This window comes from Patagioenas fasciata, chromosome 2, assembly GCF_037038585.1.
Source record: "Patagioenas fasciata isolate bPatFas1 chromosome 2, bPatFas1.hap1, whole genome shotgun sequence".
Classification (NCBI taxonomy): Eukaryota; Metazoa; Chordata; class Aves; order Columbiformes; family Columbidae; genus Patagioenas; species Patagioenas fasciata.
The window spans coordinates 112,327,825-112,354,507 of NC_092521.1; the positions used below are offsets into that span (position 1 = coordinate 112,327,825).

Consider the following 26,683-nt stretch of genomic DNA (forward strand, 5'->3'; position numbering starts at 1 on the left):
AAATAAATCCAGCCATACACTGAGTAAACTGGCCTTTGTTTGGAAGTCCTTAATCTGTGCTGCCAGAAATCAGGGCAAAAAACGTGACAGCATCAACCCTTTGTTCTCACCTATTGCTATCACAGCATGAGGCCTCACACTGAGAAGCCTGTTAAAGTGGTAGAATAAAGCAAAGGAGAGAAGTTTATTAATAGAGTATATGCTATCAGGAGTGAGGACCTACTTCATAATTACACTTCAAGATAAGAAGTGTGATTATGTCAACAAAACTGGAAAGTCTTGAAGATGTAAGAAAATGGGAAAGAAAAAAGAAGTCAGACATAGGTTTCTATTTTGTTTGGGGCATGGTTATCTAAAGCCTTTCATAAATCATACAGGGAAGAAAAAAAATGCAACAGCAAGGAAAGCAAAGCAATGTTAATGAGACTGGGGTGCAAGCTGCATGAACATGGACTAAACCCATATCAAGGATAATCAGCTACAAAAGGCTTTAGCAGACAAATCATATGCAAGCACATTTATCCTTAGCATAAGCCCAGGTGCTGACTGGGTCCAGAAGGAGCAATGAAAGCCATGAGGGAAATGTCCCAGGAGGAAATTGCACCGACCTGGGAAGCCATCGTCATCAATGTCGCCAAGGGCGGCCATGCTCTCCCCAAAGTGGGCGTTATAGGCGCTGTCACCGTCCAGGATGACCTGCTCTTCCAGCACTCCCTAGCAAGTAGGAAATAAAACAAGGTCAGGGAAATGGCGTGAGTCCTGGGTGAGGTGAGCCCTCCCTGCGGGAGCTGCCCATGTACTGCAGGAAGCACCTGCGGCAGGGCTGCTGTCTAACTCTTGCCCCCACTGCACACAGATTGCCTGGGCACCAAGAATCTAATTTATTTGTGTTTTAACCATCTTCTATCTTTTAGTTTTAAGGGGTGGAGGGGAGAGAAGTGCATGAGTGATATAACTAAAATGCTAAATTAAATAAAATGCCAAATTAACTAAATAGTAACTCAGCGATGTAACTAAACACAGTCACAGGGTTTGGTGAGCTCATGAAGGTTTTAAGATGCCTAAAATTTAACAGCCTAAAGTTTGCTCTACTGGCAGATTACACCTGAGCAGTGAAATCCTCAGTCCAGGCTTATTCAGCTAAACGCCAGCAATTTAAGGAGAATTTTCCCCTAAGCAAAGAACATTTAGGCAACTGGATGTGAAAAACTTTTTAAGTATTGGACAGCAGGATTAAAGCAAAGTCCCCATAAACCCTTCAGAAATTAAGAATAAGGAAAGGGACTTAATGCAATAAAGAGACAGAGGAAAGTTCAGAATAAAGTAGCTTTGTACTCCTATGCCATGAAAAGCCTTATATGGACCTGATATTTCTTGCCCACCCACTTTCTGGTCAGATACATAAGCTTCATTTTCTTGCAGACTTTCCTCAAGGGGAAAGGAGCATTTCCACAAGAAAACAAAATTTAGTTATGCAATCCAGCTCTATACCCACCTCAAGGGCTGTTTTGTTTTTGCTTCCTTTGTGAATGAGAGTAAACTGCCCTCTGGAACATGTAATAAAATCTTTTTCTTGGCTGCAGGGAGTTGCTGACTTTAAGAAAATCCCACATAATGAAATTGCAACACAACAGAGAGGAGGCAGGCAGGCCTGTATGTGCGACTCATTTCTTTGCAGTCCTCACAGGAACGGGGAAAATATAAGCATGTTAAATCTAGCATCATTATGCTGCTTGTATTATAATGCAGTTTTCTCTGATCCTCTGCAACGACCTCTTAAGCAATGATGTTTGCAAAATGAAACAGTTTAAAATGTTCAAACCCCAAAATAAAACCCACAAGCCTGCAAACCATTGCTCCTGCAAGCAATTCTTGCTGCAGAAGTATAAGAAAACTCCTGCTAGCTCCTTGACTTTTTTATAAAAGATAAAAAAATAACTCATGCACTTTCTCACTGTGAGCTATTAGCCAACTATGTTGGCTATTACCAGCTTAGTGTTCTGGACCCTATCCTGAGGACCCAGCAGCAACGCTGCAATACAAGTGGGACAACCTTTGGGTCAAACTGAAAAAGTAAAGCCATTTAAGAGAGAAGCAATAACAAAATAAAATGACACCAAAAGCATTTCTGAATTGTCCCAAATGCTGTCTATAGTACTTACAGTGAATGTTAAGTCTAACATAAACAAACGCCATATATTAAAGTTCACAAAATACTGATGAAGCAAACCAATTTCATTTTAGTCCATAACAACCCCTCCTTTCAGACAGCAGGTTTGGGGCCTGAACATTAAATCTTTAATAATTTGTAAAAAAAAAAATTGTTGTCCTATAAATACAACGTAAGAATGATCTTGTTTCGCCTGTGCAAGAAAGTTCAGACTTTTCCAAGATGGTTTTTGGGTCATGCGAAATCTGACAGTACAAGCTGATAAGAACTTCCCTTAAGTCTATATATATGGGGCACAACATAAAGGTAACAAGAATTTAATTTCTTGTTTCTCTTCACAAGGTCTCCTAAATCCCCAGACATTTGTAGGTCCTTGTGACCACCCAAAATACAATGGAAACTCAGTCAAAGCTGCTGACTCTTACTTGGTTTTGGCATCGCATTGATGTAAAACCACAAATACCACCGAGTTTCAACATAAAACCAGGCACTTTCCCAGACCTCCTTGAAAGATTCACAGCTCTGTGATGAATGTGGGCTGGTGTCTGGGAAACCACGATACCAGATGAGCTTTCCGTGACTTCATGCCCTGCTACAGACATCCGGAGCCCCACTATTTGAGACATGGGGGTTTCAACATGCAGTGCTGGAAAGACATTAGTGTTACCATGCCCAGACCCATGCCCTCATCCCTTACCAAGTCATCTCCTGTAGATACTCACGTTTCCTCTGTTGATATAGACAGTGACTTGACCTTCATCTCTGATCTCAGAAAACATAGGTGCTCCGACCAGCAGGTCTGACAACCCGTCAGAGTTCAGATCAACTGCACATAAGGAGGAGCCAAAGTAAGAGCCCATCTGTAACCAAGCCGAGTCACAACAAAGCATTCAGTATCTGCCCACACACAGGAGGAAGTAATTTAGGTGTTCGGTTTGTTGTTGTGTTTTTTTTTTTATTATTATTTCAAATGATGACTTGCTGCTTTATCACTCACAAGCACTCCAACAGAGAAAGCTTAGAGGATAATTCTGGCAGGAATTCAACACTTTACAGTAACAGTGCATCAGCTTGGACGTTTTACTAACAGAATAAAATTTATACTCTGGGACATGCTTAAGTGAGACACTTAAAGAGGTTTCTTAGACTAGCTTTCACTTGTCAAATGCTTAAAACCAGGAAGCAGTGAAATAAGTTTCCAAAACCAGTACTGACTACTCATGCCCAGTGCCAGAGTTCCTAAAGAGACCTGATGTTGAGTACCACAGATCTTCCAGAGATACCTTAAAGAAATAAAGAAAAAAGAAAAATAGGCAAAGGATAGGGTATCCATGAAAAGAGGCATCTAAAATTATCTTCTGACTGTGAACTACCTCCCTCTGCTCCATTTGTGTCTATTTATATCAGTCACCTTCAAATACCAGTACTAGTTGTGGGTTTTGATCATAGCCTTTCCTCTCAGGTACAGGCTGGTGAGACCTTCAATAAAAGCTTTTCAGTTGCTAAGCAAAAAACCTAAGCCACTTTCAATCTCCAGGTATTATTGCTTGATAAAACTGAATTGCTTAAATTTAATATATTAATTTCTTTACATAATTTTTGATATGGGTTAACATTAAATGCTAACAATCTCCCAGCTGGCACCACATTACACATTTCAAATCACATTTAAACACAAAAAGGAAACCAAAAGCAAGAATGGTATGCCACCCTTATTTCATCCACTTCTGCTAAGGTACCCCAAGGCATAACCTTTGAGACTAACTACAAACCACTGCCTCAAAATTAAAATCAACTTCCAAAGGAAAAATTAAAAGATACCACTTCTTACTTGAAATTGAGAGCTTTTTACATAGTAGGAAAAACTGAGGTTACAGAATTAATTGATTAGATTAAAAAGAACGAATCACATTTCTCACATGCTTTTACATTCCTCATTGGGGATCTCTGACTCACAGCCTTCCATGCCTGGTAAGTTTAGATGCACAAGCCAGAGCTACTGGGCATGCTAGGAGATGGGCAGCAGCAGCTCTACTCCATGCAGTCTGTAAGATTTAAAACCTGCTAAATATATACAGCAGGGTGAGTTAAGGATAGAGTTTCAGTTTGTAGTTCAGATTTTTGTGTTTGTGTGGGTTTAAGGTCAGACCTCAAACATCATTTGATTCCAGTTATTTTGTAGCTTAAGTTCCCTTGTGGATTTTTTTATTTGTTTATTTTTTTTTAATCCACTAAGGTTTTAAAACAAATCTCTCAGGAGCGAAAGTTATGAAAAGCATTTCACTATGTATTCAGGCAGTTTTCAGGGAAAGGCTATTATTTACCCAATTGCAACATGGTATGTCTGCAGCGTGGGTGAGTTAACAGTGCTGTGAGAACCTGAAGTTTGTGCACATTTATAATAAGGCACTGCATTTTCTTTTTTCTTGTCTGAATTTGATTTCCTAGTTCAGTCTCCAGCAATTAAAAAAAGGGAAGGAAGAAACTGGACTGATTTTAACGTCTGTCTAACAAGAATGTCAGTGCAATGAACTCTCACACCAGTGGGAAGGACAGCATTTGGTGAGTGCTCATTTCCAGGCAGTGCTCATTGCTGAGCAAGTCTGGTTATATTTCAATCCCAAAAAAAAAGAAATGGACAGCCTCCTCTTTAAAATAAAATTCTTGTTTGGATTGTAGAGAACTTGTAGAAGATGGATATTAATGGGGAAGGAGGAGATAACAGCTTATAAGTACTTGAAGGATGTAAATACTTGATTAGTTAAGTTACATATAAGAATAACGCAATTATATTGAAAAAAGGAAAGTTTTTGGCTGAGACTTGGAAACTTCCTGATAGTTCTGTTTATTAGGCTGAGGAATAGTTCTCCAGGAGTACATCCTTAGGGACATTTAAAACTCAACAGGGAAAGAAATTAACAGGAAGCAATCAAACACAGGAGATGCCCTGGATGAACTGGGAGGTCTTTTCCTTTCAAGATGTCTGCAGTTCTGCTAGTGCAGAGAAAGGCAAATTTTGGAGAGGCCCTAAAATACAAGTCACACTATACACCCACACATTCTTGCAGCTTTCCTCTATTCCAGGCATGTTTTTAAAGACTGCAACTGTGTTTTGTTGGGGAAAAAATAACAAAACATGCTAACACTCCCAACTTGATGATACAGACTGTCACTGGATCCTTCTGACCATGGCAGGTCTTCCTAGAGTCAGAAGCCACCAGCAGCTTTTTTCTTCTGTCATTTCCTCGCCTTCTAGGAGAACACAAGGCAACTCCAGGTAAGGAGTATCAGTTCCTCACTGCATTATTCCAAATAAGACATCTTTTTGTTGATACTTCTATCTGGACATACCATCCACTTCATTTCCCCTGCGACACATCTTGAGCATGCCACCAGCGAAGAACACAAGCTGCTCCCCACTCAAATACAGCATCACATGGCGGGAGCTGGATCTCACTAACATTCACTAGATTTCATGGGGAAGGGGATGTAAGCTCTAAGACAGCAGTCCTAAGTGCAAAATGTATGACTGATTCATGGCAGGAAGGGGGAAATTATCATCTCTTGAAGCAATGAAGCTGCTCCTCCACAAGACAGCATAACTCTTAATATCATCCCTGTCACAGCAAGACACAACAAAACATACTGGGGCTTTCTGTATTAAACTAAGCTTCAGGCTACCACCATCTACCAGCAACATCTACTAAGGAAATCTCTGCATCTAGGCTCAATTGACATCCCGCGTCCCGCATCTCTGAAGGCAACAGCAGAAGTTGCAGCTACGTTTGTGTAAGGCTAAAGAGAACCACTAGCAATGTTCAGCAAGGCCTTACATTTTAGTCACATGGACACTGGGCAGGCTTTGTAGTCATGACCACTACAGGAGAAAGGGTATAAGACTGGTCTGTACAATAGGTTTAGGTCTTCTAGGAGGATGAGAAGAAACAGAATTTGCTTGACAACTTGTGAAGCAGTGGAATGAAAATGTTGCTCTGAGACATTATTTACCCTTCTCACCCCTTAAAAGAAAACACACATACATAAAATCTCACCTTTTTTCCTGAAGCTTGAAAAATCTTTATTAAAGAGCCTGATCGCCTGTCTGTTCTGAAAATATAAACCTGAAAAGTGAAAGGAAAAAAAAGTTAACCAATGCTAACTACAAAGCACATAATCGTATAGCATGAGTGCTTTCTTGGTACATCTAATTTACAATCATGACCATGGCTACTGTCAAGATCCAGTTTCAAGACCACTTTATTTTTCAGTCTTCTTTTAAAAGACAAAACATAAAGATCCCCATTTTCATGACGAATCCCAGGCCTCTTATCACAAGAATTGCTTGAATAGTATCTTGGCACCTACATTTTTGGTGCTCGTGTGTATGTGCACATGTGAGTATTTAAAAGCACCTGTTAACAGAACTTCCTAGCTCTCAAACAAGTGGCACCTGGAGACTGCCTGGAAACAGGCAAAAGCCTGAGAAGGCAATAGCCCAGTTCCTCTTCCCGTGTCCAGCCTTCCTTTCTCAGGGACACCTGCGGGCACATACTGCACTGTAAGCTTCACGATGCTTTAGCAAAGGTCAGAGTGGCAACCCCAGTTGGACCACCCAAGGCATTTGCACCATTTCTGTCTGAAACAATCTGTAAATCAGAAAACTATTAAAACATAGTCCACTATGTTTTCTCCACTCGTTTCTACAGGAGGAACTGTTTTACCAAGAGCTCTCGGGGCTAATAGAATTGATCCAAGTTCAATAACAGATCTTGTACCAAAACTGAAGACATTAAATACACGGATTGTAGAACAAGACTCTCTTCGACAGAAAGGCTGGCTCCAGCAGCGTTTGAGACTCCTCCAGCATTTGTCAGGCTTCATCCTAGCAGGTGCTCATGCAGTTTGCAGGACAGAGGATCCCTTACTTCCAAGGCCATATAGCAGGGCCAAGCACTTAAAATAGTTGAATTTGTAGCGAGTTATTAATAGGTGATGAGACAGAGTTCAAAGCTGTTTTCAGCCAAAAACACAGTACAGATTTACTGCAGACTATTGCTCTAGACATGAAGGACTCCCTAGGTTTTGCAGTGGCTTGCTTAGCAGTGAGAACATGTTGCCAGGTGTTACAAGTCCAAACCCAGTCTTAACTAATGACACTCTTGGTGACTTTGGAAAAATGACTCAGCTTCATTAAGTATCTTGGCTCTACCGTCAGTGAAAAGGGTGTGACGATGTTAACCACTTTCTACCAGGGAAGTGGAAATGATTAGCTTATTAGAGAGTGTGGAAAGAACAGGACTGCTTAGTATAATGTCCTCTACTCAATATCTCTTACTGCCCCTTCGTCATGTGTTCCCACTACCCAGACCCTATGCCAAGGGAGAATAATGGGAGCTTTTGCAACTGCCAGAGTAGTCTTCAAACTACAAGGCCAGACACTTTCTCATGGATCTCATGTTAGCAGCTGGTTTTTTTTCCCCCTCCTTGTACATAAAATAAATCTGTTCCACAGAAAAAACAGGTTGGAAGGAAGGTGCATTGCAGCAGCCATAACGGAGTACCTGGGATAAGGAAAATATGTTTTTTCCACATGCATGTCCTCTCAGGAGCAACTGCACTGCTACTATATCCCATATGTCCTAATCATGCCAGATCAGGTGTATGTACCAAATTCATCTTCTACTTTCATTTCATTTTACCAATTTGTGCTGCTACCCACTGGGACATGGATACTACCAAAAATAATCTGCCTAAACCAAGGGGTAGTGTTGCTGGTAATGAAGACTTCTTGCTCCTTATTGTTATGATTCAGCTATGACTCACGTCCCCATAGAGCAGGAGAGCCAGGGGGAAGAAGATGTAAGGGGGCTGCAGAACATCTCTGCTCAAGCATATGGTAGCAGTAGGTCCTGAAAGGATCATATTTTGAAGAAAGAGGGACAAAAGCAGATCCTTTATATCCCTTCCCTCCCTCTCCCTACTCCCACTCCTCAACCCTTGGTTCAAAAACGTATAAGGGTCGCAGCGCTCACCTTCACATGGCTCCCCCAATAGCAGCTGGGTACCCAGCACAGGAACACCAGCCATCTATGCCTTGCCATTCACTTGCTTACATTTGGGACATTGAACATATGTATGCCCACAGAAAAACTATTTTTTTTCCTTCTCAAGAGACTGTCACCAAGATTTCTAAGTACAGCTGGCAGAAACCCAGATTCTAATCCACTAAACATCAACATGTTATGAAGTTTTAAGAGGGACATCAAATTGCCTAGTAAATGGCTTTTCATGCTATTAGAGATGCTACCCTGAAGTAAATACTGAAACAGTCAAACATATGAAGAAAACAAGCAGAAGACAAACTCTCTTTTCCAAGTTTTTTCACTTCCAGGCAAGGTTTTAGTGATACCTATACATTACAAATCCTAAACAAAAGCAGTATGAAAAAAATGTTGCCTGTGTCTTGTTAAAATAACTGTTGTAAGAATTGAGTGGGAGAGAGAGGGGTAAGGGACGTGAGGCACTAGGAGAGACAGTCTGAGAAAATTTGATGACTTCATCAAACTACGTCAGCTCTCCCCTGCTCAGTGCTCTAAAAATACCCTGTCGGCGAAAATCTCTTGGCTCCTCAGACACATGTGAACTGCATCAGTAGTACCTTTTTTGCCCCATTGCATCTGACCACATTACTGTTTGACAAAAAGCCACACCTTTCCGATGCCTCCATCCTGAGGAGCTCCTCCTACAACGTCCGTGGTAGTCGGCTGAGAGAAATGACCTGCTGTCACCGCATATCCTGAGTGGGAGATGGGGTGGGGTGGGAGAGGAGAGAGGAAATAAATAAAAAATCACACAAGGGAAGAGCCTGAGAAACAGGTCAGCCAGCTGGATCACGCTCATTGGGTTTCACTGTTCCTCCTGGGCTGCACGTTGTTAGCGTTCAACCATTCTGCTCAGGATGTGCCAATATTCAGCTCAAGAGCTCATGGCAGTGGGAAATAACAGTACACCCTTCAGAGCTCTTCCAAAGCTGAGAGAAGAAAGAGTTGTGCATGGAACTTGGCGAAGGACAAACGAAGAGGATACGGGGAGCATTTCAGTAACCACAAGTCCTGAAAGGGATGCAGTAAAACAGGAAGACGCACACACATGCAGAGCAAAGAGACCACATCACTACAGAGAGAGTATCACATCAAAGAGCAATAGTCCCACATCAACCAGAGAGAAATGCCCTCTTTTGGCTAAATACACTGCCCAGGAAGGCTTGGAAAATTACGTGCCGTTTTTGTTGGGGGGGTGGGAGAGTGGAGGACAGTAGGCAGAGAGGTCAGAGAAGTTAATGGCTTAAAAAGATTTTTGTTTAGGCAAGAAGAAAAATGGGAGGATAGATCAAAGAAAGAAAGAGTGTATTTAAAAAAAGGAGATCAAAGATTCAGTCTTATTTGACATATTAAAAAGATATATAATAACTGAAGATGAGTAGAGTGCTTTCCTTCTAAGGATGTCTTGATTTGCCTTGCTCTTCTGCTGTAAATTATGAGGCTCTTGTCTACATGGTAAACACTATAATTCAGGTCTATCAGTGGCAAAACATATTTATGTCCTCAAATATGTATATATAAACTCTTAATTCAGCTATCACCAAGTAGTATCTTCCAAGTGGTATTTTTTTTAAGGCTAAAGGTTGAAGGGAAAATGAGAAGTCAGCGCAAGTCTTTAGTCAAACAATGTCAAACTACTGACTGTTTGAAATGCCTTCTAGGTCTCAACAGTCCTAGGCAATGGGGATTAGGTGAAAGCCTTTAAATTAAGTCTTTCAGGGACATTAACTGGTTTTTGAGCAAGTAAAATCAATTGAGTTAAAGATATTTCAAACCTATAGCAAATTCTTTCACAACGTCCTTCTGTTGCCAATGACTCACTTGCATGGTGCTATTTTTGTTGAATTAATTTGTATCTTGGATATACACTCTCTAAATTATGTGTTGTATCCACCTTAAAGACAGGTGTAAGCAGACACGCAGCCTAACCAATGACACATAATTTGTCCATCAAAGGGCAAATGCAGGAATGAATGAAGCCCGCTACCATCCAAGATGCTTTTCAGTTGAAATGCATTTTCTGTATTACTAAAAAAAAAAAAAGAAATTTTTTTTTTAAACAAGCAAACAGCAATGGAATTTTCTGGTTGCTTCTTTGTTTGTATTTCTTCTTAGGTAAGTAACTCTAATTCAGATGTTCTTCTGTTCATGCTTTGCATAAAAATACATCACAAAAAAACATCACTATCAACTTTATAACATCAAAGCCTTGAAATAAGTCATTAGACTGATCTGTTCTCTCAGTGAGCACCAGAGAGCTGCTTACCAAGGTACGTGTACCGCCTGGCTATCACAGCATCGTCGTTCAGCTTGTAATACGTGTTGTCAGTGAGATTCAGTACTTTCACAGTTCCTGTCCAATAATAAGATCCCGGTGCCCCCATGATGACCAGCTCCTACAGCAGGAAAACAGAAGGGTATTGGGAAAAAAAGAAATAACAATCAAACCAAAAATTCATGCTTTACACAGTAATGGAGAAGGGACAGGACATTAAAATAAAACACCAATTGTAAGTAAGTCCATCTATAACAATCTCAATTCTGTGTACATGTAGAGAGCATCCTTCTTCCCAAACATGGAGGTCACTGCACATATCCTAAAGGCACAGTTTCTTCCCTTTCATGGCCCACTTCTGCTCAGCTGTTCTGCTGCTTCAGCAGAAGACTTCCTCAGCCTTACTAACCATCCAACTTATTCCTGCTAACACAGTCCTCCCAAAAATCTCTCTCCACTTGCTGCATTTCTCAGCCATCCTCCGGAACATCTGAAGAATTTCACCAAGTGACAGAAGCACCCCAGCACACCCAGACACACCACTCAGCTATGGACTGTGCCTCGATGCTGGCTGACATGCTATACCAACCAATCATGAAGTATACAGCACAAAGCATTTTGCTTTTACAGCTATGAAGGTAAAGAGCTGCCATGCACTCAACAAGCAGGGTGTGCGTTATGTCATGGTTGGAACATTTTGCCTTGTCCTGTCATCAGATATGCTCTGCTCTTTGAGAGACACCCTGGCAATAGTTCATTACAGACACCCAGCATGACTCAGGATTTTAAAACCCTAGAAATCAGGCAGAGTTTCATCCAGCATCCAAAGATAGATGCTCACAGATAATGCTTTTGAATTAAGATCAAAGGTACATTCACATGCGAGAGAGACTGTGAAAATGTTGCACAAAAGCATTGAGCATCCTTGCAGGGAAACCTCACTCTTAGATGTGGTTTTAAATACCTCCAGCAAGGGACCAAATTAAGCCTGGGATGTATTACGCCTAGGTAAGTTCTCCGTCCCTGGAGGAGACATGAGGACAGCTGCTTTGCCTCACATCTCTGTTCAATGCAAGGCCATGGGCAAACTCCACCCATGTGGGAAAACACTCGCATGCTCAGGATCCCTTTGGGTGACCAGTTCCAGTTGGGGAGAGATATTAAACAAGGGATTTTCCTAATAAGACTAAAGGGACAGGACAGCAAATCAAATCAAAGAGCAGGACGTGCTTGGCAACAGTTTTTTTCCCTGGGAGGGGCCATGCCCTTGAGGTCAAGGGATCATTTACCGGCAGGAATGACTACCATCAGTAGTGCTGAATATATGGTAGGGGCTTGCCTTTTTGACCTAAAAAGCCATTTATCTGCATTTCCTGCTCAGTAAGCTGCCATAGGGCTGCAGCATTGAAAGTTCAAAGATATCTTTTAAACTAGGGTAGCAAAGGAGGATTTAAAGCATGGGAACAGAAACGTGCTGGAGAGAGCAGACAAGCCAGGAAACAGCTGCTGCTGGCTGAACATCCACTTATCAGACACTGCCACTGTGGCAACATCACCTGCCACCCCAGTTTACTCGGAAATCACCTTCTGCCATTTCAGAGAGGACACCTTTATTTTGCTTATATTAGCCTGGACAATACATTCTGCAGATCAGTGTGTATGTAATTAGGAGTGAGTATATACTTGACATTACAGTAAGGAACTTGACACTGAAATAGCTTTTTTTCTTAGAAACAATCAAACAAACAAACAAACCAACAACAACAAAACAAGGACTAAAAAACAACCCTGAAACATACATAAATAAACTAACTAATCCTTGACACAACTAAAACATGGCTGGCTGACTTCTGTCCAGGAAAGAATGTGGTCTGGTATTTAGAACAGCTCTGGAACATATATTTTACCATACTATTTTTTCTTCGATTTTTTGACATATAGAACTGAAGCAGAACTGGAAAAAAAATGTATTTATCTTATGTATGTATATGTATGTGCATGTATACATTCATATAGATACATATACCTACATGTGCACATACAAAAATGTGATTGATAAGGACTTTTTTATATCACCACCTCAAGTAAAGCGTTAACGAAAGACACAGAAATATCTCTATGCAACATGTACACAATAAAAATATTCCCTGAGGACACTTCCCAGAGTTAATTCGCTAGTTCTCATGCACAGACCTCGAGACACATGCATGCATGAACCACTTGGCAGGTGTTGTGCGAGAGGCAGGCACCCGGGAGGCCGGACAAGGCAGGAGGGTGTTTTCTGGCGAGAAGGGAACATACTCAGTGCTCAGCTTGCTGTCCAAGCCATCCTTGGAGCTCCTCTCCTGAGGCATGCGGCAGTAGAGCTGCTCACCAACCCCACCCCTGCCATCTACATGCTTCTGCTTACCTCGGTGAAGAAGCCTGCAATTCCCGCCTGGCACGAGCCATGCTCCTCCCCATACTTCTTCTTGTACTCTGGATGGGAAAAGGGAAAAAAAATAGATCGTGGTCATCCCTGGCACAGCACATGCTTTCCAACTGAGCACGCAGAGCCTCAAGAGCACGCAGAGCTCCCAGGTTGTATGTGCCACCAATGTGCACCATGGCAGCATCCTCACCCACATCGGGGGCAAAGCGAGGGGCTGAAATCTTCCAGGGGACATCCAGCGTGCTGCCTAGGGAGCAGTTAAGTGAGCAGTATCACAGTAATGTGATGAACACAGCAGCACCATCACCCTGATAATGGCACATCAGCAAATGCACCCGCCTCCGGCAGCTAGACCTGCACAGCCTGGGAGGGAGTGGAATGAAAGGTGATGCCCATGCCTGTGTGCCACTGACCCCACACCAAGAGGTTTAACCCCAGGGCCTGTCACTACCTCAGAGGAATAAGTGATTCCCCACTCCAATGACAGTCACCAAAGACCCCATAAACATATCTGCTGGTGAGATACTTCAGGACACCGGCCCCAAGGAAGAGGTGACAAGTGAGGAGGGGACACTGTGTTTCTAAGTGATCAGACAACAATCTCGTCTCAGGGATGCTCAGGTCTGCTGCTTTTCACAGCCATGTGCTCAGACCTCCCAGTTCACACCGGACCCAGCCAGCACCACTACAGCTTTTGTGTCTGTATTTTATGCAGCAACTCCTTCTGCTGTCAAACCTGACGAATTTTTACTTTATCTTTTTGCAGAGGAGGAAAAAAAATATATATATTTTTAGAAACACATTAAGTTTGGGGGTGGGGGGAGGAAAAAGGAAGAAACAAAAAAAAAGAAAATCACTTTCCTGCTTTAATCCACACATTTTCAGTTTCAGAGCATTTCAAACTTAGAGCTGGATCAGAACCTTCGCAGATTTTTTCTAGAGTATTATTTTCAAATATTTACCATACTAATGAGTGCTCAGCTTGAGCATATTGCCACTTCCTGTATATTACAGTAATTCAGGTTCCAAAAAGATTCACCATATAGCCTGGTAATTTTGTTTTTGGTTTTTTTTCCTCCAAGTAAACATCATTAACTCATTGCTGAATGATTAAAAAAAAAAAATGAAATCAATGACCAAATTGTCTCTTTGGAACCAAGCAAGCTCCTTCTGAGTTGAGTTTTATCTTACTGAAGACCAAAAGGAATGAATTATAAACTGCTGCCTTCTCATATAATTTTTACAAAAGTGAGTGCATATTTATACATAGACACACACAGCTCCATTCCCCCCTTTTGAATTATATATAGTATGTTCCTAACACCATAAAGATTCTCAGATTTTAAGGAATTTGCTGAGGTCATAACAGTCGCACATGGAAAGGTTTAGTTGGAGAGACCATGCAGGACAGTGACTTGATCCACAAATTACAGGCCAAATGCCTAATGCTCTTGGCTGAGGCAGGGTCCCGCCAAAGCAGATGTGTGTCCCAGCAGAGCTGGAGGGCCAGAAGCAGACTTAGGTTTCCTAGTAGGAATGCTTGATAACAGCTCCACTAAGAAACGAAGCCCATATTTGCTCATGGCTATTCAGAAAGTGCTGAGGCTCTGAACCGCTAGCTTTCCACATAGAGTCTCTCACAGATCCAGGCCCTCTTTGTCTGGGAAAAAAGAAATGTTTATTGATAAGATTTTTTTTTTTATTCAGAGAGCCAAGGAGATGAGGTTTCTCCCTCTGGCATTTCCTGAAAAATAACACTGTGCATGTCCTAAAGGCCCTGCCTTCACTACGGCTGGATTCCCACCCTTGCATAAGATGAAATGCAGCAAGTTCCACGTCTGTCCCATTCAGATGTTTTCACTTCCAGCCAAGGTTTTCCCTTTCCATGATGTACTGAAGTACGAACAGGCCTTGCCTCTTCCCAGTTTTGTACTTGACCTGCTGTAATTTGGAACAAAACACTGCTGGCCACCATGGAGGTCTGGAGTTATCCTTCGGCCTTACCTGCTAAACTTGGTAGGAGGCTTTTGTAATGCCAGAGATCAAGGCTTTAGAGACTGCCTTCTTAAATCCCACTTTACAGGATACTTTTTTCTTTTTATGGAGAGATAGAGGGGCTTAGGTTGATGCTCAACCAGCACAAGTGAGCACCATGCCCTGCCTGAAAAGCCATCCAGGGCCACACAGCCATGGGCCCCCAGCCCACCACAAGGCCACAGAGCCCACCCTCCCTTTAGGCACTAGGCGCTGAGGTCCCTGTTACATCTTACTCATGACCCAGGCCAGGGCACAGCCTCTTAAAATCCAAAAAGGGCCCCCCATCTGGGATTTGAGAAGAGAGGATTTCTTACACATGTATTTCTTTTGAGAGGACACCTCGATGGCTGTGTCGTGCTCCTAAACAACTGCTGCAAGTAGGCCCTATTGACAATTTGATTGATTTAAAATGTTCTATTTCCCTATAAAATTCTATTATGGTTGGCTCATGGTTTCTTTAAGTGTCTCCTTCAAAAAACATACGGCTCAATTTGCTTTAAAATAAAACAGAAAAATTGCCAGAGGGTATTTAACTTGGACAGTGAAAGGTTTAGGTCAGGCAAATAACGACATAACCACGGGGAATGCCTCAGTGCAGGATGAGAGGCAAATAAAACTTGTTTCTTATTTGGCATTTTCAAATTTCTTCTTGTCTTTTATAAACAGGCCTTCCAGCACTTTTTTTTTTTTTTCCACCCCACGATTTTTTCATGATTCAGCAACACATAAAAGCCTCAAACACAATGGCAGCTTCCCCAGCCAACAGAGCTTTGCTGTAGGCTTGGGTGACGCTTGAACATCTCCAAACCATCACCCCACACATCTCCAGCCATCCAAGAGGTCCTGTCCACACACGGTTGCGAGTCCAAATGATCCAGTTCACACAAGCTGTCCCCTGAATTCAGCTGAAAATTAAAACCAAGGGCATGCAAAACCATAAGAGAACAGCAAGAGTGACAGCAGAAGAAGGCAGCTATTCAAGGGTGGTAGATGGATCCGTAGCTTAATGCAGCTGTGACTAACAAATAAGAAAAAATTATTTCATTTCTTAGGATAAACAGAGGATTTTCTTCCAATAAAACAATACATGCATAAAAATTAAACCATTTCTCCAATCAACTAAAATTTTTTTTGAATTCACAGCATTGTTTTATTATAATATAATTTTGCCTACCCTTTTTTTTTGAAGATACACCAAATTCAGATCAAGGTGTAACTTAAAAGCCCCAACATCCAAGGACACAACACAGCTGATTTTAATCAGCAATATACATGTTAGAAAATGAACAGAAATACATACATTGCTTTCATTGCCAGGCAATGAAAAATCAATTATTCTTTAAATTAATCAAATTATTATTAACTGCAATGCATACGGAATGAGAAAGATTTGGTAGTTTAAATGGTTGTGTAATGAACCGAGTTGTTATATTCACTGAAGCTCATACCCTGTTTCTCCAAAAATAAGACAGGTTCTTATATTAATTTTTGCTCCAAAAGATGCTTACGTTTTTACATTTATAGCTCCCTGGACACTATTTAAATTTACTTTTTTAATGAACTGTAACTAGGGCTTATTTTTGGAGTAGGGCTTATATTTCAAGCATACTCAAAAAATCCTGAAAAATCATGCTAGGGCTTATTTTTGGGGTAGGTTTTATTTTCAGGGAAACAGGGTACTTTCACAGACACTGTTCATGGCTTTCTGTAATGTTCACTGGTTTTTAAGTCACTTATTTTGGCAAAACTGCTAGAACTAATGGCCCTTATTTCACTTAAACAAGTAGTTACATTGTGGTTTTAACACTGAATAGATGGGAACGCAGCATTTCAATTGAATTCAGAGTTTGGATCTAACCAGTGCTTCTGTGAACTAAAGAAAAGACATCAAAACATTTTGATTTTAGTAAAAAAAATAGGGCTTACAGAAAAAGAATAAATGGATTCATTACAGTAGCACGGCGTGACATACAGCAACAATGCAAACTAATGACTGTCCTTCTTTCCTACAGGTATCAAGACTCCATCTTATCATTATGGGGTCTGAGCACATCATACATGCCAATTAACTTATTCTCCTAACACTTCTGAGAGACAAAACAGCTTTAGTGACATTTTGAAAGAGGAAACAGATGAACAAAGGCCGAAATACCCCAGACATTGAGTCTATTTGAGCATTTAAAGCTCCACTGACACAAAGCAGAGATTGGCACCACATTTTGGAAGGAACCAGACAGAGGCAGTCCTCCCCAGGGAGCCAGCAGCCCAGACCAGATGGACACTGAGGTCCTGATCTCCAGCATAACCCTTTCAGCACAAAATCACCCCTTCTCATTGGCCCACCTAATTCCCACCTGCATGCGGCTCCCCTCATCCTTCCCCACATGTCGAGTAGGTCTCCTTCCACCCATGCACCCATGGTCACAGCCCACAGCCACCACTCACATCCTGGACTGTCATATCTCAGCCCCACCGGCCTCTGCCTCCTCCCTTGAGCTGCTCTGCCTCTCCCAAGCAGCAGATAAGGTCAAAAGGCATGAAAACCAAGATTGCTTCCATAATATCTCCCCTCCACTTCAGTGTACAGCAGTGACACCTGTCACCTGTATGACACTGTCATCTGTCCATTCACTCGTCAATGCAGCCGAACAATCAAACAGCAGGAAACCATGTATTTACTGCATCAGCTCACAGCTTTTGCACACCTGAACAGCAGCATTTGCATGAGGTTTAGATACTGCATACAGTGGATTTGGTAGTTTCCGCATAGCTCCAGGCAATAACTGCTGTCATGAACAGATCCTTTGTTTATATACTTCTTTTTTGTTCTTTCCCCATCTGCCCACAGACTGCTGTGCACCCCCAGTTACACAGACCACAAGCCACAAAACTAACTGCTGCGGCAACAGCTGATAACAAAGCAGTAAGACTGAGTCTGGAAGAGGTGGCTGCTTCTGCTACTTTGAAGGTGTGCCATGAATAAGCACATGAAGCAAAAAAGAGATGAAGATGGTAGTGGTTTGCAGCCATGACGATCTTGGGTTATAAGAGAAGTAAGGCCGAGGAAGAAGTACTTGGATAAAACAATATAAAAAAACAGGATAAGCTGTCATGTGTGAGGATTCTGAGGGCAAATGATCCTCAACTAATTCTCTGAGCAAAACTCTCTGAAAGTCTCTAAGCAAACTTCAATGCCATCACACAGCATAAGCTCCAGAGTGCAATAAAATCCTGTATCTACTGTCTTCACAGATGGAAGCAAAGCGGACAGTTACAGTAAATTATCATTTGCACTGGAACCCTCTTTCTTCCTATCTGACAGGGTTTCACTACGCCAGAAGAAACAGTAGTAATCTTTGACCTAGCATTGTGGGTTTGGGTTTGCACCACAAAGCAGGGATGTTTTTGTGGCTCCCAGAAAACCAAATGTGGTCTGGACCCTGTGGGAAAACTTGCTTATTCCTTTGGAGGCGAGGCACATGAGTGTGTGCTGTTCCCCTTATTCACTAACCAAAGAGTCCATCAGTCTTCCCCACCTCCACCACCAACTTCTACCACAGAGGACTAGGAAACCATCCCAGCTCTCCACATAAGCTGGGCTGCCTCTCGCAGTAAACACAGCCACCCTTCTTTGCAAACTGAATGCATCAGGGTGGGGAGATAAAGAAGCAGCTTCCTTTTTCCAGAAGGTCATTAAAACTATGGGAAAAATAAACAACTGAAAGCACTGCCTGGAAGACCATGGCTCCATACGCCAGCTATACCACAAAGGACATCCAGCTCATATAAACCAGATTAGTTCCTACTCAGAAAAACTGCATTTAACTATTAGGCTTGCTGCTGTTCTCATTAGCTCTCAATCGCTTCCAGACTTCTGTCAGCCCTTTCAGAGAAGCCAGACAAGAATAAGATGGATTGAGACTACTATGTTGTTGCACCACTACCTTCTAGTCAGGGAATTTCCATTTCCTCCTTTGTCTTTAATAATTAAGTCTACTTTATGTGTAAAGAAAACATACTGTATGTATTAAGTATGTCTGTGTCCCAAGGTCAGATCCCTCTCCCTTTCTGGCACAAGACTTCTGTCATACAAGCTAATAATCTGTCTCAAGGTGAATACACCCACAGAGGTGGATGGAGACTGACGTGCACTCAACTGGCCTGCACTCTTCGCCAGTTAGGTGAGAGCCGGCTCTGGTTGTGGACCATGCAGCTGCACCAGACTCTGACAGGGCTTATCACCTCAGCTGCGCTAATGATGGGACTTCCGGAGCATGCAACTGCCTGCACCTATTTGTGCATGGCAAGTCCCAGAGAAAGGCGAGATGCTGGGACTTGGCAGGCAAAGGCATGCTGCCTGGCGCACGGTTTGCAGCCACAGGTCTGGCCACAGAGGCTCTCAGTGTGGCAGCACTTCAGCTGCATTGCACACCACGTTTATTATCCCTATCAGACTTGCCGCTTCTCCCCTTTGGGCTGTTCCTCAGCGTCAGTGGAGGAGAATTTCTGCTGCTGCTTCCAGAAAGTGAAGAAAAAAAAATTACAAGGATGATGGCAATCTTATTTCACAGCAAACCTCAAACAATGAATCCTTCTGCATGACGTACCATGGCTATCTCTTTTCAAGCTTGTTTTATTGAAACCTAAAAGATCCAGGAGTAAATAAATGCAGCGATCCCTTGTGATACTTTGTGATTTCACGCCTGATGAGGGGGCAGAAAATCAGTCCCAAACCTCCAATTTTCACTCTAGCGTGGAGTGAAATTAAGCCAACATTGTACTGCACCAGCCCTGCCAACTTTCCACTGGCTGCTCTGCGTGTACTAGGCCCACACATTTCTATTTTCTAGCAATTCCTGGCAAATATCCTGTCAGATTAGCAGCAGTTTTACTCAGAAGACATGACGCACAGAAAAATACTAGAGCTTCATCTCTTCCAGAAACCACCTTCCCGCCACAGCTTCAGGCAAGCTGCTTTTAAGGCAACACAGGAGCAGTGACATGGTCTCAGAAGGAGCCCTGGCAGCATCCCCACATGTGCATGTTGGCCATAAAGTTAATACTGGATGATTTGCAGTGCATTATCTCAGTGTGAGTCTTTATCCTGATTTTGCTGACAGAGCAGCTGGCATGGTTGGGTCAAGAGACCCAAAACCCCTCACATTTCAAATAATGACCAATTTCAGGGCTGGGAATTGCTCAGTGCATGAAGTCTCCAGAAGGTGTGTGGGTTTGGCGAGGCAGCTCCCCAGGCAAAGCCTGGAGAGAGGTGAGGAGCCACCCTAAGAGAAAGAGTGGGCATGGAGCAGACCCAGCCCCATCACTGAGCTGGGACATAGCCACTCGCCAGCCGCAGAGAAACAAAGCGGGACATCCACTGCCTTATCCCTCTCCCACTTACTAATGTCAGCAGCAAGTCAGCTGCTGGCTGCTGCCAACTTTGGGCAGGGGGGATATGAATAAAAGCAAATAAATAAGTAACACCAGAGGTCTGGCCCACAACAAACCATGCTCTGTATTGGCCTCCAAACCCTCATGTGTCCCCAGGCTCCTACAGGCAAGGGGGCAAGGAAAATGCCCAGGACAGACAGGAGAAATCAAAGAAGGTGCTTTCCCCGACACATTTCCCTGAAGGCCAGGAAATCTTAGGAGATACCCTATCTTCTTCCTAACAACACACTCATGCCTCTGGTTTAGTTATTTGGTTATAATTGCTCCTGACCAAGGAGACACTGTTTTCTGAGGTCTTTAGGAAAGGAAACGTGATACAAGAGTCTTACATGCACCAGAGAGCTGGAAAATTAAAAAGCTGACACTTGGGATTTGTGGCACAACCAACAGGTGCAGCCACCCGCTGGTGAGAGCTGGAGCCCCCCTTCTGTGTGCACCCAAAACCCAGAACTTCAGAGGATCCAAGCAGGGACCAAGACACTTTACAGCAGCCAAAACACAGTAGCAGTTTAATACAAACTGCAACAGAAGATCCACAAAGCAAGTAAAGTGTTAAGCAGCCCTTTCCCCCACTTCTAGTTCTCTAGTAAATTGCAACACAAAAATGGAAGTGTTTCTGTAAACTGGGAAAATTGGTTCCCAATTGCAAAGTAATCCAGGATTTTTACCCTCTGCCACAGCGAGTCATGAGAGGCCAAACTCAGATCAATATCTGCTGATTATTCATGCAAGAGAAGAGAGCGCTGCTGTCCCAAAACCACAGTTCAGCAACGTATTATTCCTCTAATAAAACACAACCATGCACAGTAAGTCACAGAACCCGTTCAGTCATTGTGTCACTCTCCCAACTTCATCCAAAACTGAACTGCAACCCCAGCTGTATGTTATTAAAATAAATAAAAAAAGTCCTGTGGATGGTTTCGAAAAGAAAGAGAAAACACGGTAGCTGTAAGATGAGAGAGTAGTGAGCCCCACTCTTGGCTGCCACACTCCTTACCTTCATAGCAGGGCAAGAGCTTCCTCCCATTGGGCTGCAGGTTAGGGGGAATGATGTTGCAGAACCCGTGGGGCAGGATGTACTCTGTCTCGTAGTAGATGTTTTTCCAGCGGTGCGCACATGCCTAAACAGATCATATCACATGTGTTATTGACTCAGAGTCACAGGAGAGCCTTCTGACCAAGGCAGGGCACCCATGAACAGGACCCCTCAGCATCACCTTCCCCTCAGGATCCCATTGTCCTCTCCTTACATCCCACGCTTTCTAGTTAAAGTATACTCTTGCTGTTATCTTTCGCAGCTTATGACACTGCCTGACCTGGCAGCTCAGACCGCAGCCTTCAGGTGTGCCCAACTAGGAAAACAGCAAGTCTCAGAGCAAGACAGAGCCCACACTGGAGATGTCAAGATCTCTCACTGTGTATGAATCCTCATGGCTAGTGAAGCTTTCCTAACTAAAGCTAACTGAAGAACCCAGCCAAGCCAGAAAAGGGGGAAAAGACAGGAATAAAGACATTGAGAATACACGTAAGAGGATCAGAATGGATGCCAAGACTCAGAATGTTACTAAGACCATATTAGAAGGTTATTCCACCAGAGGATGTTCATGTGAGTCAAAGGCTTGTCTCACTAGGAAAGGCAGCTTTCTTTCTGCTGACAGACGAACTGGGCTTACTGGTAATCAATTTGAGTGAAAATGCCAGAGATTTTTGTGGGAAGAAGAGTGGCAACATCAGTCAAGGTGCAGATGAGCTTGCAGTGATCAGCATGAAGAATAAGATCACCCTGCAAAACCAGAGCTAAACCAGTCTCACGAGAACACTTGCTCAGTACACTGCCACAAACAGGCACACATACAAGCAATGTGGAGCCTGGTTCACACCTTCTCAGAATTCATTTGCTTCAGAAATTGGCTCTGCATTGCTGCCAGAAAAACCACAAGTTGCTTGACGCTGAGAGGTTACTTGGAATAAAAGGAAATATGAAACAGCAAGGGCTTTGAACTCGAGCACATGGTGCGCCATATCTCCAGCTGGTCTAAGTCACTGAAGTCAGTGTCAACTTATATCATTTAAGGCTTGGTCCCATGCGAACAGTGTAGACTCTATGCTACAAACCACCTCCTCCACATGCTTTCAACTTTTCCTGGAAACTTTGCATGAGCCCACTTCACCATCCCCACATTTTACCCTATTCTCCCCAGATGAGACATCCTCTGCCTTCTTCCCCTTGTGCTACCCCACTTTTCTGCCTCAGCACTTCAGAGCTGCCCATGGGAGCATCTCAACATCGTTAAAAATATATCCATAAGACAGGCACATTTGTGTCACCTATCCGATAAAGGGCCTGGGAAGTGTATCAACCACTGGGAAGCTCCAAATTCAATCCAGCAGTCAACACAGGTGCCTTCCCATATCCTTAACCCCAGAAAGACATAAAAGGGCAATAGCACTCATTTTTTTTAACTGAAACAGAGCAAAACCAGTTGTGCAAAAGCCTGTTCTGCTGTTACTGGTGCTGCATTTGGAGATTAGTATTTATTGCTTTCCTGACATCCAGGACTCGAGGAGAAGCATGTATCTCCTGAAGATGGGTATCACAGAGGGATAACGAGGGATTCCAGGGGCCATGGACAGCTCTGCACCACACTGCATGGCACTCACTGCCACCCATGAGACAAAGGATGCTTCTGACACTCCTCACAAATGGATGTGAGGAATCCTGCAAAGAGCAGCTTTGAGGACTCCCTGACGTGTTTTAAGGAAGATCAGCTATGATTTTCATCCCCATGCACCACTCATTCAAAATTCAACAGCAACAAAAAACCAGCACGTGAATCGCTCGTTTTCAGAGTAACCAGGAAATAGTTTCTCTCCTGACGGATCGGTGCTGTGAGCACAAATATACACACACAGCCCTTTTAAAGACAGTACCATAAAGACACATACCATTAAAGTCAACCCCAACTCCAGATACAAACTCAAACGGAAACAGACCAAGAGTATTTTTTTTAAATTATGGCAAGATAAATAAAGGATTGTGATATCGTAAATTCCTTGACATTTTATATCTTGGAAACTGCAAGGGACTCACATAAATTAACTTACTAATTTCTCCCAGAGGAGCACAAATGACAGAGTCAGGGAGAGCAGCAGCATTTCACCACAGGCAGGAGGCTTTGCTCAGGAGCGAGGTGCAGAGGCCAAGAAAGATAAAACAAAAAGGAGCTGCTGCTTAAGAAATATGTTCAAAAATCAACTGGAAGCTGTGGGCTCAGTTTAGCAATTCTGAGCACACTTACCTAATCTGTTAGGGTTTGGGATTGTTGTTTTTGTTTTTTTTTTTTTTTTTTGGTCATTTGGTTGTTTTGTTGTTGCTGGTTTTTTGGTTTGGTTTGTTTGTTCTTCTAATGATCACTTTTCTGTACCTTCAGCATGTTATGTATTCAGGCACACTACCGTTTACCACTGACTGCCCAAGCTTGCAGGCAGCTCGTAACCGTAGCTCCAAGAGATGAGCTCCACCTCAATTATCTCAGTGGGGGCCTCTCCAGAATCCCCCATGCCACAGCTGTAGAATTTGACATTTTCCCAGTGGACAGGAGTTCGGCAGCTCCTCTTCCTCTCTGGAACTCGTTCTCTGCAGCCAGGAAGCCAGCACATGTGTCTCCAGCCATGGCAAAGCTGGTCCACAGCTGCTTTTGGTTCTCCTGCCTTCTCACAAACCTTTATTTGGATTAGAGTACACAGTTGCTGCATTAGTCAACATTGCTGAGGCAAGGTGATGTGCTACCAAAGGTGGCTACAGCCTTCCTTCTTTGATGGCACATGTCTAAAGAGTCTTGGGAACAGAGATGAGTCACCTGAATTTGATGCTGTGAAAAGGGTTCCTCTGCGGTAGTTTTGTCCATTTGTTTTGTTTTTTTTCCTAAGGTGATTGAAAACAACTGACAGCTTATGCACGCTTTTTTTAAGACGCAAGCCATAGGTGGGCCCCTGTGCAATGAAGAAGCCATCAGCATGCTTTGGTGCTCAACAGCTGCTGCCAAGGCACAGGCTCCAGCTTTACTACGGAACAGGGAAGAAAGGATGCAAACCCACTTGAAGCAAAATAAAACACTTCTGGACAAAGCACACAATGGTCTCTGTTGATGGCAGACACTGCATTATCACAATACAATGAATAGGCTGTTTCAGAACTGCAGCCACTTTGCTATTCTGCGTACTGAGTGACAGCCACGGGCTTTGCACCATAAGAAAAGCAACAGGAGAGACTCCAGGCTTCACTCCAGAGGCTGAGTGCCCCAACTGAAGGCATGGTCCTTATACAGCCTGCTCCCCACTCCTAAAGCCGGAGTCCAAACAAGGGACTTTTTTAATGTGCTACTGTCAGACCGCTTCTGGTTTGCTCTTCCCTAGGAGGACTTTGGCTTTGCTGACCTGATGGTTTGTTGTTTTGTTTTTTTGTTTTTTTTTACAGACGCACAGACAATCATTGCATGTGCCAATAAGTCAACTGCTTATTATGAAAAATAGCAACACTTGTTAAAAAAACAGAGTAATAACAGATGTGGCAGGTATTTAGAAAGAAGACTGAGGGACATGGCTTTCCTCCAAATCATAATGCACTGTCCCTGGTTCCTCTTTCAACAAAAGTAAAAAGAGAACTTTTGCTATTTCAGTTTGGAAAGAGCTGGCAACCTCAGCTGCACTTAAATGAATATAAATATTGACTGATAGCATACCCGACAACAGGAAGCCGCTGAACCACAAACTCAGAACTTTTTCAGCTAATCTTATATCTTCATTTGTTTAAATCCTCATCATTCTATGCTTTTCTATTTAGTCCATCACACAAATGCAAAACTCTGGTTCAGCAACACCCTGGCACAATATGGGCTCAAACGGAATCCACTTTTTTACCAAATACCAGCTAAAGCCCTCCTGCACTCTCCTCACCTTCCCTACTGCCCCTTTCCACTGAAGCTGGTACACTTATCAGGCGATTGGGGAAGGCTGATAAGACAGAAATTTAAGCCACTAAGCAGTTTCAGAGCAAGAGCAACGACTTCTTTGTTAAATCCACAGTTAAACTGTGGGACTAATTCCTCTAACACAGGACATCAAGAGCATGAACAGTTCACACGGGTTTAAAAAGCAACCACTCATATTTATGCCAAAAAAAAAAGTCTATCCAGAGCTATTGACCACAAAGATACCACTGTGACTTAAAGGAATCCCTGGAAGAGAAGCAGTAAATAGAGCTGCAATGCCTGACAATATAGACTGTGCACATGCTCCTAACTTCAGGGAATAACTCATGAGAGTTAGCTAGTAATTTCATTAAAAAGCAAAGTCGGAAGATAAAGCCATACACATTCAGATATGTCTTCTCAGAACACTGATTTTTCACAGGGTCTTCAAAGAGCAGCCACATTTTACAGAAATTAAAATTAGAAGGGCACATGTATTAAAAACCACCTGCTTAGGGGAAAGTCCCAAATCTTTTTCTTTAAAAGGTTATCCCAAAATAGAGAGTAACAATGCCCTGAAACAGCCAGGTATTTTGCATCCACGAAGGAATCCATACGCCTCCATTCCAAGCTCTGTCTACACACAGATGTGCACAGATATATAATTAGTACTTTAGAACTGAGTGCTTTGGGGATAAATATCACTGTGAATTAGATATTTAAACATCCTCAAGCATCAGGACATGATCTACTTGGTGAGGGCAGTGCAATGTTGTCAGAGGGCTGGTTTAGAACTGCCTTAAACCAGTGTAACTTGTGGAGACAATTTACCAGCTTAAGCTGGACTGAAATAAGCAAACCACCAGCTGTGCATTTTACTTCGGCTACACTTTGCTTTTAAGCTGGTTTACATCTGAAATTTCTATCCCCTCAGTTCAAATCTAAGCCCTCACAGCCTGCCCATGTCTCTCACCCTTGCAGGCTCCCCTCAGTCAGCAAGAAGTCAACCCCAGCCTCGGCTTTTTTCCCCACCAGCTTTGCCTTCCTTTGCTGCTTCTGTCTAGGTAGATGACAGCGAAGCATCAGCTGCAACCTGTTCCACTTTGAAGCAAAATACAAAAGACACACTATCCTTAAGATACCATTTTTACAAGAACATCTCAATACTGTCTAAAAAAGTATATGCACTAGCTTCAAAAAATGCAACAAGAATTCGTCTAGTTTGGCCTCATGACTAAAAATGGAGAG

General features: G+C 42.8%; 1 protein-coding gene across 2 annotated transcripts in view; it reads right to left on the reverse strand.

Annotated features, from left to right (window-relative positions):
• The window catches only part of ITGA9 (integrin subunit alpha 9), a 223,676-nt gene that overhangs the window by 184,995 nt on the left and 11,998 nt on the right, over positions 1 to 26,683 (reverse strand). For both annotated transcript variants that reach the window (XM_071804740.1, XM_065830650.2), the window contains exons 4-10: positions 21,463 to 21,586; positions 12,957 to 13,024; positions 10,538 to 10,667; positions 8,881 to 8,966; positions 6,223 to 6,291; positions 2,893 to 3,030; positions 609 to 714 (exon numbers count right to left, since the gene is read on the reverse strand). In XM_071804740.1, coding sequence (XP_071660841.1) covers positions 609 to 714; positions 2,893 to 3,030; positions 6,223 to 6,291; positions 8,881 to 8,966; positions 10,538 to 10,667; positions 12,957 to 13,024; positions 21,463 to 21,586 — 721 coding nt within the window. The remainder of the gene's footprint in view (positions 1 to 608; positions 715 to 2,892; positions 3,031 to 6,222; positions 6,292 to 8,880; positions 8,967 to 10,537; positions 10,668 to 12,956; positions 13,025 to 21,462; positions 21,587 to 26,683) is intronic.